Below are 18,863 nucleotides of genomic sequence, written 5' to 3' on the forward strand. Positions count from 1 at the left end.
TTGCTGTTTGATAGGTTCTCTCAATTTTTAATTTCATAATATTTTTAAAATATATATATATATACATATACATATATATTAATTCCGAATGTACTATTAATTATATAAGATTTTTTTTTGAAAAATCATTAATTATATTCTCTCATCAATCAATTTTCAAAATATTTAATTCTTTCTTATCATTTTTAAATTTAAATTTTATTTCTATTATTTATTAATTTCAATTGATATTCATTTAATATAAGATACTTTAAATTAATGTTTTTCTTATTTAAAATTTCATTTATTTTCTTTCATATTCTTAATTAAAAAGTGATCGCCTCTCTATTGAAATCTAAGTATATGTCAGATATACTAGTAATATATTGAAAAATATAAATATACTTTCTATATACCATGATTTAGTTTTTTTATATGCTTACAAGTATATTGAAAAAGGTAAACATACTACATATATTAATCAATATATAAAACAATAAATCATACAAATTGTATTGTTCATATACTTTCAAATATACCCCAATTTACACCCCAGTTGATTTCTAAAAAAATTCAAATATATAATACTATATATGTCAAACATACATTATTTCAAAGCTTCTTGCCAATTTTTCTTTCATTTATGAAGACAATATTTTTTTAGTTTATGAAAAAACTTTTTTTATTTGGGTAAGTTTTGAAAGGATACCATTTAAACTTTATTAACATGCTTCTTTTGATATTAATATTATCATATAAATTTTTTTAAAATCTTATTGGTAAAGAAGGCTAAGAAGGTAAATTAGACCCAACTTTGGTGTAAAATAATAGCCTATTAGGCTATTCATGTACAAAATAAGAAATTTTAGACAATGGTATAATCTTCTACAAGCATTTAATATATTTTATTACAGATTAAATTAATAAAAATATCCAACTCTTATAAAGATTTCAAAACTACCCTCGACAAGCCATAATAATAATAAATAAATAAATGAAAAAAGGAGGAAAAAACCTCAAGAACTGAAGGCTTCTAACTCATTTGCAAAGATATAAGTTGCAAGAGTTCAAAACAAACGCTGATTTATGAAGAATGAGACATTTAAATAATCTATGGGATCATCTTAATGATATTGCCTATTTAGAACTCATTTCTACAGGAACTCTCAACATGGAATAATGCTTGGGATAAAGAGAGAAGAAAAAAAGAATCACAAATGATAAAAGTTTCTTGTGCAAACTGCTAAAAGATCTTGATTTATCTGTGATTCATTGATTCTGGCAGTGATCTGCAGAAACAATTCTGGCCTGAGGCAGCAAAACAAAGTAACAACAACAAAAAAGAAAACACCATCAATTTCCATTGTTTTCACACCAACACCTTCAGCCCAGCTAGAAAACTCTGCAATAAACACAAAATTGCCAAAACCTTGTAGCTTCGTTCAGCCAACTTTGAATTTTTTTCTCTTCTTTTTCTTTCCCTTTTCTTGAAGCTAGGATGATGGTTTTCTACATGGTTAAGGCTAAAAATTTATGATTATTCTCATCAGCTCGTTTGTATTGCTAACTGCAACCCTGAAAAGATTGACAACTGAAAGGGTCATTGGTGTTTATGAAAAGTGACATAAGAGAAGCATGAAAGTGCACAATATCCAAACTGGAAAGACTGTACTCTGTTAGGATAACTCCTAATAAGAACACTCTAACAACCCAGAACACAGAGAACACTAAAACATAGAAATATATATTGCAATATCAATGAATGAATTATAATATATCATATCCTTTTGAGATAGCTACTCTCTTCCAAATTCCCAAAAAGAAATCCCAAAAAATTCTTCTCTCCTTTCAACCCCACTCCCTCTATGTATAACTAAAATCCCTAAAAAACTTACTACCTATATTCTAATATGCTGTTACACACCCTATATTATACACTTATAAGAGGAGGGGTAGAAAAGGTATTGCACCGGTCACATTACCTGCTGAAACGGTTAGATTCTGCTCCAATAATAGGACCTGCCAATGCTAGGGGAAGATTCTTGAGGGGTCGGGCATTTTGAGGTTATAGAAAAGGGTAAGGAGAGGATGAGGTAGGGAATATCTAGGGTGAAAGCTTCTGTGGCTTCTATGGGCTTGAAAGTGCTGGTTTGTCTCTTTTGGTTCCTTGATTTCTATAATTTCTTGTAATTTGGCGCTGCTGTAAGTTTTCCCTTGAAGTGTATAAATAAATACATCTAGAGCTCGCTCTGTTTCTTGGGAATAGCCTTGTTGGATATTTTCTTCTCATTGTCGCAAGTTTAGATACCTCACAAATTGGTATCAAAGCCATTCAACCCTGGGGCAAACAAGGGCTATGGCGCAGAAACAAATGGAAGAGCAAATGGACTTCAACGAGAGAAATTTCGCAAATGAAGGAAATGCTTATGGGACGCTGTAAAAACATCGGAAACTAGCTGAGGAAGCCCAGGAGAATAATACCATGCGTAGGGGTGAGGAATCCGGCGCTCGGACGGGACACGACTCAAGCTCAAAGGGAAGGTCAAAGTGGTAGTCCTGCTAATCAGACGAATAGAGGCATGGACAAAAGCAAATCTAAACGACTAGAGATGCTGATTTTCTCAGGTGAGAACCTGGAATCTTGAGGAATATCACGTCGAACATTATTTTGAGATCCATGAGCTGAATGATACTGAGAAGGTAGAGGTCGCCGTGGTAAGTTTGGCTCCCGATGAAGTCAATTGGTTCCGATGGAGTCACAATCGCAAAGCTATTACCTCTCGGGAAAAGTTGAAGAAGAGAATGTTTGAACACTCCAGCCCCACTGGAGAAGGAAGTTTGGAGGCAAGGTTGATCAAGATCAAACAAGATGGTACATATTTGGAATTCATGAAGAAGTTTGTGAACTACTCAACTCCCTTGCTGGACATGGCAGAGAGTGTCCTCTGTGATGCGTTTGTGGAGGTGTTGGAACCAGCCTTATAGGCTGTTAGTTATCAACAGGAACCCTTCGACCCTGGAAGAATGTATGCGAGAGCCCCAATTAGTAAATGACAGGAATATGGCTTTGCAGTCAGCCCCAACCGAGTTAGGCATATTTGGGCCATCCAAGAAAGAGGCCCAAAGCCTAAAAAAAAGAAAGTGTGAACGATAAAAACTTGACGAATGGGCATGAAGCCCTAACGATGAGGCAGTTCTCAATACCAGTGAGAGGATCTGTAATGGCTGTCGGATAGTGAATTTTGAGAACGATTGGATAAGGGGTTATGCTTTCACTGCAACGAAAAGTACTCGTCGGGGCGCTGATGCAAAACGAGGGCAAATCCCGAATTAATGTTGTTCATTATGAACGAAGAAGATGAGGAAGAGGAGACCGAGGTAGAGGAAGAAGGAACACAAACTGAATTACAAGCAATGGAAGTTATCGACATAACTGAGATAGCATGATGTTCGATGTTTGGGTTTCCCACCAAGGGCACAATGAAATTAAAAGGATCAATTAAGGGTAGGAAGGTGATTGTATCAATAAATTGTGGAGCAACCCATAATTTTATTCACAAGAAAATTGTAGAGGAATTAAGACTACCAATCACCGGAAACAATGCTTTTGGGGTAGTAATTGGGAACGGCATAGTGATTCAAGGAAAGGGGAGATGTCGATCAGTAGCGATCAAATTCCTAGAACTCGAGATAACTTTTGACTTTCTGGCGATTGATTTAGGGCAGATTGATGTGGTGCTAGGGATGCAATGGCTTTGTACAACAGGATCCATGGGAATACACTGGCCCACCCTCACCATGGCGTTCATATCTGAGGATGCATCGACATCCTTAGAGGAGATCCGGTATTCACAAGAGCAGAGGTGTCCTTAAAGGCGTTGGCAAAAATTTGAGAGGAGGACGACCAAGGATTTTTAATCGAGTTTCAGAACATAGAAGTTGAAGAGAATAATGATGTATTACCCGAAGAGACAGAACGCGATAAGGAAGACCTACCAGTTATGATCCAAGCATTGTTGGATGAAAGTAAGGACATGTTTGCCACTTCAAATACATTGCCTCCCATACGAGCTATTGATCACAGGATTTTGATGAAGGTTAGAAACCTGTTAGCGTGCGTCCTAACAAGTATGGTCACACCCAAAAAGAAGAGATGGAAATTTTAGTGGGCGACAAGCCGGGACTAATACACCCTAGTCGAAGCACTTATTCAAGTCCAGTTCTGTTAGTAAGAAAGAAAGATGGTGGATGGCGTTTCTATGTTGATTACTGAAAACTGAATCAAGCTACTATATTGGATAAATTCTCGATTCCAGTGATTGAAGAATTGTTGGATGAATTAAATGGAGCAGCAATGTACTCAAAGTAAAAAATAGAGCTCAAATATGATTATCACTAGATAAGAATGAGGGATAGCGACATTGAGAAGACGGCGTTCAAGACACACCAATGCACCAGCCACCTTTCAATCACTCATGAACCAGATATTTCGTCCTTTCCTATGTCAATTTGTGCTAGTATTCTTTGATGACATTTTGGTTTACAACCCGATATATCAACTCATGAAACACACATGGGAGTGGTCTTCAATGTGCTCCGAGACAACAAATTATACAAGATCCAGAAGAAGTGTGTATTCTATCAATCAAGAATACAATATTTGGGGCACTGGATCTCTAAGGGTGTTCAAAAAACCTGATGACCTGAAAAAACCGATTAACCCAACCCAACCCATGCAGTTTGGGTTGAGTTATCAACTCATTTGGGTTGGGTTGGGTTGGGTTCAAATAAATGAAAATTTTATGGGTTGGGTTGGTTCATGGGTTCACCTAATATAACCCAAACCAACCCGAACCAGCCCGAACCAGCCCGAATTTATTATTAACTTTAAAAAATATATATTTTTTTTATGATTTATACCCCAATTATTTATACATATATGGATTTTAATTTTATTTAATTCCAATATTTTTTTAATAATTTATTCTTAACAACTCTTAAAATAGTTTCTTTTAGAAAGAAATTTTTCACTATATAAATTGAAATTGAGTTGTTAATCTTAATTCAATATATGAAAATAATTAAATTAGATTTTTACATATTTACCTTTTGCTTCTTTTTAGAACAAAGTTTTAAGTAAATGACCCGATTAACCCGAACCAACCCAACCCAAATATTTCATGGTTGGGTTGGGTTGGGTTCATTTTTTAATAAGAGTTATTTGGGTTGAAAAAATTTAAAACCCGAACAATAGGGTTGGGTCTAAAAAGTCTTTCAACCCAACTCATAAACACCCCTATGGATCTCCCAACAAGGAGTGGAAGCAGATGGGGAGAAAATAGAAGTAACGGTTCGATGGCCACAACCAAGGAATGTATTGGAACTGCAAGGATTCTTAGGACTCACTAGATACTATCGCCAATTTGTGCATAGGTATGGGAACATTGCAACACCACTGACCAAATTGCTACAGAAGAATGCCTTTGAATGGGAGAAGAGGCTACGAGAGCATTCTTGGAACTCAAGCAGGGTTGGCAACAGGGTCACGACAGGTTGGGGATTCCCCATCCCCGTCCCTACGGGGGGTATTTCCCTCCATCCCCGCCGGGGGAATCATTTTTTTTTATTATTATATATAATTATATATTATATATATTTATTTCTAAAATTCATATATATATATAATAATAATTGAGGTAGTGTCGAGGTCGGGGATGGGGCGAGGATACCCTCCTTGTCCCCGACCAAGGACCCAGTTATAATTCCTGGTTTGATCCCCCATCCCCAGCCAAACCGAGGATTCGATCGGGGCGAGGACTCGACCCTGCGGGGATTTTTGCCAACCTTAAACTCAAGCCATGATGACTGTCTTTGTCTGAGCCTTGTCATTTCTCTACCATTCGTAATCGAGACCGATGCTTTAGGGTATGGATTGGGAGCGATTCTCTCTCAAAATGATAAGCCGATAGCTTATTTTAGCCATAAATTGTTACCAAGAGCACAGGCCAAATCAATATACGAAAGAAAGTTAATGGCAGTTGTATTGGTCGTGCAGAAGTGGAGGCATTATTTGTTGGGAAATAGATCCACAGTAATATCTGATCAGAAGGCACTGAAATTTCTAATCGAGCAACGAGAAGACCAACCACAACATCAAAAATGGTTGACCAAACTTTTTGGATACGACTTTGAAATCCTATATCAGCTTGGGCTCCAAAACAAGGCGGCTAATGCTCTCTCACGAGTTTCCACACCGGCTGAGGCATACATGTTGACAGTACCAACTTTGCTCGATGTGAAAGTGGCCCTTAGAGAAATAGAACAAGATGATGAACTACAAAAAAATCATAGCCTCGTTTTAAAGCAAGATCCGGATGGGAAACCCAAGTCTTAGTGGAAAAATGGGAAGTTGTATAAAGGTCGACTGGTCATCTCTCGATCCTCATCTCTCATTCCATCACTTCTGCACACCTTTCACAATTCAATTTTAGGATACTCAAGATTCCTTCAAACTTATAAGAGGATGAACGGAGAGCTATTTTGGTAAGGGAAGAAAACCGACGTGAAGAAGTATGTTGAGAGTTGTGAAATATGCCAGAGGAACAAAATAGAGGCCTTATCCCCAACAGGTCTATTCCAACCTTTCCCCATTCCGAACTTGATTTGGGAGGAGCTGACGATGAACTTTATTGAGGGACTCCCGAAATCAGAAGGATATAATTCAATTATGGTGGTGGTAGACAGACTAGGTATGCCCACTTCATCAAACTATGGCACCCATTCTCCGCAAAACAGGTAGCTGATTTATTTATCATGGAAGTGATTCGCCACCATTGAGTACCTAAGTCAATCGTGTCAGACCGTGAAAAAATATTTTTGAGTCATCTTTGGAAGGAACCATTCACAATGATGGGTACAACCTTGAAAAGAAGCACAACCTTCCATCCCCAAATGGACAGACGAACGGAGAGAGTTAACAAGTGTTTGGAAACCTATTTGAGATGTTTTTGCAACAAACAACCTAAAGGTGAATCTGGTGGTAGCCCAAAATCGCATGAAAAAGCAATGGAGATGCAACGGAGGGAATTAACTTTTTCAGTGGGGGACAAGGTATTTCTAGAACTTACACCTTACAGACATAAATCATTGGCTTGTAAGAAATGTGAAAACTTAGCCCCAAGGTTTTATGGCCCATATAAAATCACAGAATGTATAGGAGAAGTGGCCTATAAGTCAGATCTTCCTCCTGAAGCATCAATTCACAATGTCTTCCACGTTTCTCAACTTAAAAAGAAATTGGGGCAAACTCGTAGAATCCAACACCAACCTCCATCACTAACGGAGGAATACAAGCTTCAAGTTGTACCAGAAACAGTATTGGGAGTGCGATGGAACAAAGAAATGGCAGCTAATGAATGGCTAGTCAAATGGAAAGATCTACCGGAGAGTGAAGCAACGTGTGAGTCTGTTTATGCCATGAACCAACAATTCCCTCATCTCCTCCTTGAGGACAAGGTGCAATTCGAGAAGGGCGGTATTGTTGCACCCCCTATATTATACACTTATAAGAGGAGGGGTAGAAAAGATATTGCACCGGAGACATTACCTGCTGAAACAGTTAGAGGAGATTTTTCTCCAATAATAGGACCTGCCAATGCCGTTAGAGGGGAAGATTCTTGAGGGGTCGGGCCCTTTGGGGTTATAAAAAGAAAAGGGTAAGGAGAGGATGAGGTAGGGAATACTAGGGTGAAAGCTTCTGTGGCTTCTAAGGGGAGAGAATTACCAGCCCTCTTGAAAGTGCTGGTTTGTCTCTTTTGGTTCCTTTATTTCTTTAATTTCTTGTAGTTTGGCACTGCCGTAAGTTTTCCCTAAAGTCTATAAATAAATACATCTAGAGCTTTGCTCTGTTTCTTGGGAATAGCCTCGTTGGGTATTTTCTTCTCATTGTTGCAGGTTTAGATACCTAACATATGCCTCTTCTATTAATCATACTGATATTCTACTAATAATCCTACTATATCTCTGCCTAAGGCTCTCACATACTCCAAGATGAATCAGTCAAAGGGGGTCTTTGCTAATATTGGAATGGAATTACTTCTGATTGAAAGATAACACTGAGTATGCAAATAAGAGAAAATAAGTCCCTTTCTCCGGTTCCCATTTCCAATATCAATATGTAATCATTGTCTTATTGATTGCAGCTTCGACATTAAAATATGAGCTTGAATTATTTTCTTCTTCTATATGGAGAAAAGCACTAGCTGTTAGAGGGTATTGGACCTTTACTTGATTTAATCAATTTCTACCGCATGTCATGGATATGGTATGGGTAGATAAGATATACCGAGCAAGCAATAAAAAAGGTTTAAAAGAGATGGGAAAAAAACCTTACATATATGATGAATGAGAAGGGAGCTGTCAACTGCCTGTAGAAGGCCTTCTTTTAATTACCAAATCATCAGCTGAATAATAATCAGCAATAAGCCGATACATGTATGATGAGTTATGGCCACCTCTGTCAATGAGACAAGGAATAGAAAATGAGAAACAACAGACATAAAGAAGATCAATATAACAGCATTCCCTTCTTTTCCCGAAGGAAAAATATCAAATGAAACCCAAAAATTTGAAATCAAATGTTTAATAGCAAAGCAAACCAAAGTATCTTGCTTAAAAATGTACTAATTGAATCTTTTAAGAAAATTAAGAAACGCCATCAATAATTATTCCCATGCCATTCCTTTTTATCCAGGAGTTAGGAGGTGAAGGAATGAAATTCAACAACAGCACAAAAAGAAAATCTTTTGAAACTACTTGAGAAAGGAGCTGGACTTACGTGTCAGTAATAAATAAACTAACAAGTGATGGTGGCACATAGTCAAATGTAGGATTGACTACATGGAGAAGAGGAGAGCCAGTGTTAGTTCCAAAGTCCATGCAATCTGAAAATTCACCAAAGTCCAGTAGCTCTGATGGGGACCTCAGTTCATTGAGTAGAACTTCGGGATTATGAGGATACAAAGGGCACAACTGTCAAATAAGTAACAGACATTTAGAAAAAATAATAACAATAATAAGTTATTTCCTAAATTTCGTGTAGAATTATAATAGAAGTAAATTTACGTGAAAAAGAACAGCACCTTGTGACTTCCAGCTAGCACGACGAAAGGAACAGCATGCCTTTTAGCTGCAAGGGCCACCATATTCAATCCGACTGGTGCCATGACACCACCATTTGCCATGACAGCATGTGCTCCAACTATTACCTTGCAGAACAGATTTGAAGATGATGCTATCTCATCAGTTGTCGTGTCCATCCCACTTTAGGCATAGGTTGAAACAAAATGCATTTATATATGTATACACACAATATGGAGCTACCACATACCATATTCACCCGGGAAATCATGGCAAAAACTGCAGAATCAGTAATAAGTGTGGTCTGTAAACCTCTTGTAACCAACTCCTTAGCAAGAAGATGACCCTGATATCTGTTGGAACATTCAGAAGAAACATGAGGAAGAATGAACCAAAAATATCTAAGTGTAATATAACCCAAAAGCTACAGTACTTTATGGCATGTTTGCACGTCATTTTAAATAGTTAAAATCACTTTTGTCAGATTCAAAATCACTTTCATACATGTCTTTAATCATTCTAAATCAATTTAATTTTTGATTTTACAATTTTAAACACGATTTTCATTCCATTAAAATTGATTTGAATCAATAAAAATATGTTTCGAAGTGATTTTAAATATAACAAAAATGATTTTAACTATTTTAAAATATCTTTCAAACATGTTTAACAAATATAAATCTACACCCTAACAGACAGCTAGCTTTAGCTATTAGCTCAGACCTTGGAGCACCCTCAGCAACAAACACCCGGAAGGACCTTTTCTTCTCCTTAGCAGCACAGAGAAATTCCAATACCGTTCTGGAGCTCCCCAAAGTTAATATTACCTCGCTGAAAATTTTTGGCATTCAATATATTTGAGGATAATGAGGTAAATTCTTAAAGAGGAAGTTTAAAATTAGAATTCCATAGTACAAAAGTCCTCTAACTTCTAATTGCATATTTCATATTGAAGTCAGAAACAGAGAATGATGCAAGTAAATCAAATACAAACTTACACAATAGAACACAGAATAAAGCTAATTTAATGATAACAAGAAAGGATGAAGGACATCCTCACAAGATCAACAAAATGTTGAATGCCTAACAAATTACTCGCTCTTCCTACTATATATTCCCTCAGACCCACAACCTCAAAATTTTTCCACAATAAAACCCCTATCCTTATTCATACACCATTAGATCACACCCAACTCACTCATTCTACATCCCTCCTCCTAACAAATGACCCATTCATGGTCTGAGGCTTCTATCATTCCCTGCCATCCACCAAACTTTCACCTTGCCCTCAAGGTGTAAAGCAGTGAATGATTACTGATGAGATTCCTCAAGTTGCTGTCCAGCCCACTAAATCAAAACCTCCAAGTCATGTGACGAAGAGTTCAAGCTAGAATAGTTGAGCAGGTAAATGGTTGGGCAGCAAATTTCCAAGCTTTGCATTGGGAAACCTAGAATACTAGGTGAGTCCCTGAAGTAAATGGTAGGTGCATCTTGTATGCCACCATTCAAATTCTTTCCAAGAACCTTGAAAGCCTTTGATAGCCATTTGATTAGTCAACCAATCATCACCTTTGGAGACTCTACATTTAGCAGCCACCACTTTCCTCTACAGAGGTACTTCTCACAAGCAAATCACCATAGACGTTAAGACAATTCAGAGGTTTCCAAGATCAAAAGCACCAAAAGAAATGGCTTACCCAACCATGTACCAGCAAACCAAGGTGGGAACCTCCTTCCTTATCGTGGCCTTACCAGTAAAAATATCTCATAGATTCTAAATTGACGAGGGCCATCTTTTTGGGCATGAAAAAATGGGGATAAGAAGAAAGGTTGAGTGAGAAGCTCGAATGCGAGTTAACCCACCACCTTTAGAGAGAGTGTACCTTTTCCTGAATAACAGCTTGCTTTGAATAATTTGACTCATTGGAATTCAAAACTGGATGTTCTTTGGGTGATCATTTAGAGGAAGGCCAAAGTCTGGGTCAAACCAAGAGTCAAAACCGTACCCCCACAATCGAAGCCAGCTCTTGAACTTGAATAGCTTCAAAATTAATATACAATACCTTTATTTGTTTGTATTCACATTTAAACCCAATAATAATTCGAAATAATTATTCTTAAGAGATTGAGGAATTATCCTTAGAGGTAGAAGATAAAAGAAAATTTTCTAATAGGCTGCTTTTCCCACCTTGAAGCCACTAATAATAAACCTCTCATTAGAAATCTATTTTTGAGTTGAGCAACAAGAGGGGATTTGAATCTAATCTTTTGTTTGAGGATACAATGCCTTAACCAGTTGAGCATAGCAGCGGGTAACAAGGCCATAAAGCCAGTTTATTTGAAAGCCTAAACCAAGAAGGCACGAATTAAATGACGGGCCCTTTTAGAGTTTTATAGATAGGGTAGGGGCAGCTTCATTCAATCTTTGGTCGTCCAGTGAATGCTCGTTCTGTATGCTCATGTGGATCTCTCTCCAAAGAAATCTATTAAAATAGTTTGTCGCAGGGATAAAAAGGAAATGGGAGCATATTCTACTTGCCTAATCTCTCAAGAAACTTCGGTCTTACAACTTTGGTTTCCCATTTTGAAAAAATTAGAAAACTTTTTTAAGTAGTGGGGAAAAATGCAATCATCCCCTCCAATGCCCAGCCTTTGATATAAGAGGCAACAATAGACCAACTTACCAAAAAGGAAATAAAGCACATGAAGACAACAGAGGAAGGTATTTGCATAAGGACATCTTGAGGACGATAAAATAATATACATTAAATCTACTCCCAAAGTTAATAACCTTTTACTGATTCAGTAAGTCATAATTTAGATGGCTTAGATCAATATGATTTTAAGGATACAAAAAGAAATTAATAAATAATAAAAAGCTTAGCTTATTAGGATTAGTTAACGTGAGAAATACTTCTGATGAATGTGCTCCACTGCTTGCTCGGCAATCTGTTCATGACAAGTTGCAATATCCTGAATGAGCTCATTAACAGCTTCAATTACATCATGCTTGAGTTTCCGACTCCTCGAACTTTTATCAACAGCTATCAATGAGAACAACTTGTTGGAAAAGAGCAAACTTGCATTCAAAGTGGAACAAAATAATACATCATTCATAGTTTCATCATTCATTCATAAGCTTCCCAAGTCTTTCAAACGAAGATATTGGAAAAGTTCTTTGTTCTTTAAATGTTTATCCATTTTCCTAGCTAATCTCTACATGTTTGTATTTGTCCCTTGAACATTTATTCATTTTCATTAAATCAATGGGAAGTTGGTTCTTGTAAAAAAACAAATCGGAAAAGAAATGATTATAATAAGTAATTAAATGAATAAAGAACCACTTCAAATGGCAAACAAACACATGAATAGATAAAAAAAAAAAAGAAAGATGGATAGAGTTGAAACACATGCACACTTCTGGATAGATTTTTGTTCAAAAGAAGTAGAAAGCAATTAAAATTATCAAGGACCCTACAACAAAAATGAAGAGAGAGGGAAATAAACAAAGATGGGGGTGAATAATTTCCGGCAGAAAAGATCCCTGGGTGCTAAGGGTTCCTTTGTGCGTTATCACTAATTCCCTGAAGAGGCTACTGCTCCCATGATCTCACCATCCATGTACTTATTAGAAAATAAATTAATCCTCGTCAATCATAATCTTCCTTCACATCTATACAACTGGACCTCCAAATATTCACATATAGGCATTGCAACCAAAATGGGTCTCAAATTCCAATTTACTCTAGCAGATAAGAAGCAGAACATTCCAATGATATCAATATAAAAATATATCTATAAATTTCAACTCACAACAAATGATTTTTCACGCTTAACAGTTATTTTTTTGGGGGGGTAAGCTTTCATTGAAACTATGAAATAATACAAGGGCAAACCAAAAAGAACAGGTGTCCAACACTAACTACAGAAAAGACCCAAACCAAAAAACAGAAGTCCAACAATAACTACATAAAAGACACAATCCAAAACAACAAGACAAGACCAATATCATAATTACAAAACAGTCTAGTGCCCCATGCCCAAAAGGAAGCAATAAATTATAAACCTCGTCAACTCCCAAACTTCTCTAGATTTCTAAATATTCTACTACGCTCCAACAAAATACTCCATAAAATAGTAAAGAAGCTTGCTTCCCACAAAACTGTACATTTCTCCCAAAAAGGAGAGTGAAAAACCACCTCCTCCAACAAAGAACACCCATCCCCTATTCCGAGCCTCACTAACCCCAAAAGAACTCCGCCACCCATCGCAAAGGTAGTTTGCAAACAGGCAGTCCCATAGCAAATGACTCAGATCCTTCTGATGCCTCCTGCAAATAATGCATCATTGCGAAATCATAGTGAAAGGGGAATGTCTTTGGACACAATCTAGGGTGTTGACTCTCCCAGTAAAACCTGCCAAGAAAAAACCTTAACCTCCTTTGGAACTTTTATCATCGATAAAGAGGAGAAGCCTAAAGCATCGAGAGGAACAAACCAAGCAGAATGAGAGGATAAAATGTTGATAATGGAATGGCAAGAGAAACCCCTCGCACGATCAAGGGATGACAACCTAACATCCTTCCTCCCAGGAAGGACAACGCAGTCACAAAGGATAAAAAGGAGCTATGCCACCTCAACTGACTGTATCAAACAGAGGGCAACAAAATCTCAAAGAAAATCAGAGAAGATTGGTCAGGTGAAGACAGCACCAAAGCCACATGATGCAACTTCTTATTTGAAAGAAAGTAAAGACGAGGAAATAAGTCACACAAAGGTTTGTCTCCCACCCACAAATGCTCCCAAAAATAAACACTTAGGCCGTTCCCCACAGAATAATTAATGAATTGAGAAAAAAATAGAAAACTTTAAGATATAAAAGTTAAATACACAATGTCCATTAGAGGATGAAGAAGCCAACTACAAATTGACAAAATGTCTAATAACAATCATTTGTCAAAGGGAAACAACGGATACAATGGATCTCCTTTCTTTGATTGGGGAGTTTGAGTTTAGACCATGGAGGAGGAATTTTTGTACTTGGAGCCCCGATCCAACTAGAGGCTTTTCTTGTAAGCTCTTTCGTAGTTTGCTCAACCCTTCCACCCTCCAGCAAACCTGTTTTTTCTCATCTCTTTGAAAGGTGAAAATCTCAAAAGATGTGAAGTTATTTACCTGGCGGGTAATACACAAATGAATTAACACGCTTGATCAGTTTACAAGGAATTTGCCACTTTGATTAAATCGTTTTGTTGCATTCTTTGTTAGAAGGTATAGGAAGTCTTAGATCATATCCTATGGAATTGTGACTTCCCGAAATCGGTTTGGAGGTATTTCTATAATACTTTTGGTTTTCAGATGGCCAGACCCAAAGACTACAAGGAAATGATTGAAGAGTCCTTCCTCCATCCATCTTTTTGCAAGAACGGAGAATTTGTGGCAAGTCAGGGTTGTGCTTTATTGAGAGGCTTATGGTGGAAAATGAACAATCAAATCTTTACAGTAGAGATGGATTTTCATGAGATGTTTGGTCTTTTGTTAGATTCAACGTTTCTCTTTGGGTCAGTCACAAAGGCTTTTTGTAATTAATCGTTAGGTCTTTTGTTACACTCTCTTTAACCAGATCTCCTCTTGTGGGCCTTTTTTATGCACTTGTGTTATATTCTCTCTTTCTTCCCTCATTAGGGGGAAACCGATTTTTCAAAAAAATTCAAAATCAAACATCGAGCAACACCCTCTATTACAACCCCCTAAATCAATGTTAATCAGACAAATCAGTAAATATTTTAGCCGTCACAATCAAATGTCTTCAAGCACCACATAGACCTTATTAAGTAATTGCAAATAAATACTAATCACCATATAACAAGGAAGCTCACATTTGCTTTTTCCTTCTGAATCACCTCCAGATGATGAAGTTTGATGAACCGATGTTTGATTAGGCACGTCCTCAAGAAGAGTTTGCAAGGAAGGTGGACGCAAAGTGCTTCTTGCAGCAGCTGCAACAGCAGCAGCTGAGAGGACTGGGCGATCATCTTTTTCACTGTCATCTTCATCATCACTAACTGCTGATAAGCTCAACCCAGCAATAGAAGCTGTGGTGAGAGAGAGATCCTCCTCTCTAATAATGTGCAAAACCCGTCTCACAATATTACCCACAGCAAGCTCTGCAGTTGTACATCAACATATAAATGCCAGTGAAAAGCTAATAAATTAGTAGATTTAAGACGAACGAACTAGCAGGTGATACAAAGAAAAAGGCTATAGACCACTTAAAGACACTGTATACAACAACATGGCCATGACCAAAGAATGATAATTGATAGGTGATTAACGATTCATTTTCAGCCTGAATAAGAAGCAGCCATGGAAACACATTGAATTTTGTAAAGGGTAAAATCCCAAACAGACAGACTGGGGTTTTCAGCTATAATAAACAAAACTAATAAATCAATATATCTACCAACAGGATTCGCAGCAATCAGCTGCTCGCCAACAGCTTTCACAGCTTCAATCAAAGCAGCCGCCTGGTTCGTGTAGGGTATTCGCTGCTGCGAAATGACAGAACGAAGCAATTCAGCTGTATGCTTCGCGGTGGCCAAGGAGCCCTCAATTTTACTGCCACAATATCATCACAAAACGAACTATTAAAAAAAATGTTCAAAAAACACACAGGCTACAACTCACTTTCCAGAAATATCAACAATTCCAAAAAACTAACCGCCTCTTAAGTTTGATAACGAAATCATTCACAAGGGCTTGCACGTCTGGCATAATCCTGAACGGACAAGAGAGAAAAGGCTCAATCTAGAAACTATACATAACGGAGAAAAATTGGTAACGCGTATACTTACAGCGAATATTGAAGAATGAAATGGGGAAAAAGAGGGTTGTCGCCGGCTACAGAGATGAAGAGATTAGAAGGAAACTCTGGTGTGAGTTGCAGCAATGGAATCTGAGCTTCGTTCTGGAACTGGAAGCCGAAGTTGAGATGTTCTTCAGTTCTCTCTCTTCTTTGGCCCTTTCTTCTTTCTTTATTCCTTGCCTATTTCGGGTTGTAATTGGAATTCGGTGGATTTTTGGGGCAATAGATTCGAGCCCCTTTTTTTAATTAAAATTTGTAATTTAACCACGTTGATTTTTTTCCCCGAAATAATTGATCAATTTTGCCCTTCAATTTTATCATAGTTCACCTTCAAATTTTGATTAAGCTTTGTAATCTTATTTTTAACTATGAAAATATTTCTTACTTTGTTTTAAACTTAAATAATTATGGCAAATTTACTTCTAATTAATTTTTTTTTTAGATAACTACTTAAAAAAATATTATCGTATTCAAGATATGTGCAAGTTGGGTTAAACACTCTAATAGTATATGAAACGTGTTATAGGGCTCAACTTAATTTGGTCTCGTTCATATGTTTTATGTGTTTATTGACAATTTGTTGGTCTCGAGCATAAAAAAGGTTATCGAGTGTTAGCGTTTAGGCTTAAATGAACCACTTCAAACCCTAAGTCAACATTTAGGTAAAAAAGGAGTCAAAATTATCAAAATGCCTCTGAGACTAACGTCACAACGCTCATGCTCAACACCATTTTTTGATAGTGATAGAGTGCTATTTTTGCATATATATATACATTTGGGTTATTTCACATGTATTTCTCTATTATTCGTTTTTACATATTACCTGATAAGGGATTTACACGTGTATTGTCTATTTCTTTTATAGTCTGATACTATTCTTGTTTATAAATACAAAGAACAATAACCATTTTCTCTATAATGGTCTCCTACATATTCTACATTTCTTGAGGTAACATGGAAACGCTCTCGAGCAGGAAAAACAAGAGAACGTCAACCTAAGTTGTAGGGCGCTAAAGTTTTTTTGACAGCGTTACATCATAGCCTTGCGGCGCTATCAGCTAGACTATAACTACTTTCTTTCTTCTTTTAGGTCAAATTAGACTCGATTTGACCTTCTTCCTCGATCATTTCTCACATTTTTCATTGATTTTACCTTTGTGTTCATCAATTTGGGTTGTAATTAGGTCATCATGCATTGCAAATTGATGATTATGAAGACTATATGTGGCTAAAGGTAAATTTCAAGCTTAGGGTTTGAGATATTCCCCAAATGTTATGTTGTGAGGTTGGCATTGAACCCTAATTTTTTTTACCTTGCTTGTGAATTCTCATTTTGAGCTTATACTTGTGAAGCTAGACTTTACAACTTCACGAACTTGAAGAATTAAGACTTGAGATTTTTGAGAACTCTAGAATCTACAAAGAGAAGATCAAACTATATCATGACAACATGGTTGCTTTGAAACAGTTTGAAGTTCGGCATAAAGTTTTTCTACGTAATTCTTGCTTCAAGCTTATGCAAGGTAAGTTTTGTTCATGGTGGCTTGGGCCTTTTGTTATTAATTTTTTCCTTGTGGTGCAGTTGAAGTGATGAGTAAAGAGACCAGACAGATTTTTAAGGTGAATGGGTACCATATGAAAATTTTCCATGAGGGTGACACGACTTAGTGTTTTGAAAGCTCCCTTCGACTGGAGCTACCCATATATGATCGATTAAGTTGAACTCCATCGAGCAACTAACGTTAAAAATTTGTGTTTCTTGAAGGTAGTTAGACATCAAATGTTTACATATTTTCGTAGTTTGAGTTTCCTTTAGTTTATTTCCATTTTTCTCTCGTAACCATCTCGTGCATGTCAAATTTTTTTTTGGGAGATTTTATGTTCCCTTCTAATTTTTGTCCTCACTCTTTATGTCCTTATACAATAAGGACAATTTACATTTTAATAGTTGGGGGTAGTTGGGTGAGATCTAGCCAAGTCCTTGAGCATTTAAGCTCAGATTATTTTGTGCCTTAACTATTTGATTGTTTGCTTAATTGCATGCATTTATGATTAGTATTAACTGATATAATTAAATTGTTATTCTATTAAATATTTGTTAACTTTCTGTTATACCTTTGTAACTGTCAGCTAGCTTTATAAATACTCACACTCTATATTGAATATTATTTAATGAAGATATTATCTTTTCACATAATCTTGGCAAAAGATTTTATAGCATCAGAGTTATTCTGATTCACATCCTTTCTTTTTTTAATCGATCTAAGCATCTCTCTTCGTTAATGGCGTCCCACAACAGAGGATCTTCCTTCTCCAATTTTTAGTCTCACAAATATTTTGAATCTCATTCGACTGGATTCTTCAAATTATTTTCTTTGGAAATTTTAGTTCACTTTGATGATTAAATGTAAAAAAAAAAAAAAAAACTCTTTAATTTGTTGATAGATCTAATTGAGCTCCTTCCAAAACCATCACTGTTTCATCTTCATCAATATTTGATCAACCTTCATCCTTGTTTGCTCTCTTGATTAAAGTGAATCCTATATATGATGATTCGTTAGCAAAAGATCAAGCGTTGATTGTTAGACATGTTTTATTACTGTTAGGTTGATGCACTAAATTTCGTGGATTTCGTAGTTTTAAATTATTTATACACTAAGTATTTATTTAATAAAATAAAGTATTTTTTTATTTGACATTTAATTTGCATTAACCAAAGCCAATAAACTAAGATCGAGGTTGTTTAATGTCTACATACAAGCGGATTATGTTTAAGTAATAACCTGAATGGTCTGTAGTATATAGATAAGGCTGGGTACCCTATTCTGGTGACGCTATGGATATGACCCACTTTGTAATTATTACAATTGTTGAAAGTATTA

General features: G+C 36.5%; 1 protein-coding gene and 1 long non-coding RNA gene across 5 annotated transcripts; both read right to left on the reverse strand.

Annotated features, from left to right (window-relative positions):
• Positions 1 to 990: 990 nt before the first annotated feature.
• LOC120067059 (NagB/RpiA/CoA transferase-like superfamily protein) lies at positions 991 to 16,302 on the reverse strand. 4 transcript variants are annotated; one of them, XR_005478918.2, is made up of 12 exons: positions 15,971 to 16,265; positions 15,838 to 15,894; positions 15,580 to 15,734; positions 14,996 to 15,283; positions 12,032 to 12,161; positions 9,841 to 9,948; positions 9,368 to 9,470; positions 9,120 to 9,245; positions 8,816 to 9,009; positions 8,372 to 8,494; positions 1,409 to 1,554; positions 991 to 1,287 (listed from the first exon to the last, which is right to left on the reverse strand). XR_005478918.2 is itself a non-coding variant. In XM_039018439.2 (11 exons), the coding sequence occupies exons 2-10, from the start codon at positions 15,888 to 15,890 to the stop codon at positions 8,398 to 8,400; spliced, it is 1,254 nt and encodes a 417-aa protein (XP_038874367.1). In that variant the 5' UTR covers positions 15,891 to 15,894; positions 15,971 to 16,302; the 3' UTR covers positions 991 to 1,554; positions 8,372 to 8,397. The 4 variants fall into 4 exon arrangements, 2 of the variants coding, with proteins under 2 accessions (XP_038874367.1, XP_038874368.1); XR_016525293.1 differs by having other exon boundaries at positions 8,367 to 8,494; positions 15,971 to 16,218; XM_039018439.2 differs by having other exon boundaries at positions 991 to 1,554; positions 15,971 to 16,302.
• LOC150031961 (uncharacterized) lies at positions 12,940 to 13,760 on the reverse strand. Its single transcript, XR_016525294.1, has 2 exons — positions 13,615 to 13,760; positions 12,940 to 13,532 (listed from the first exon to the last, which is right to left on the reverse strand). It is a non-coding gene; the product is annotated as an uncharacterized LOC150031961 (long non-coding RNA).
• Positions 16,303 to 18,863: the final 2,561 nt, after the last annotated feature.

This window comes from Benincasa hispida, chromosome 12 (assembly GCF_027475165.1).
Source record: "Benincasa hispida cultivar pf3 chromosome 12, pf3_genome.v1.1, whole genome shotgun sequence".
In the NCBI taxonomy this organism is placed as follows: domain Eukaryota; kingdom Viridiplantae; phylum Streptophyta; class Magnoliopsida; order Cucurbitales; family Cucurbitaceae; genus Benincasa; species Benincasa hispida.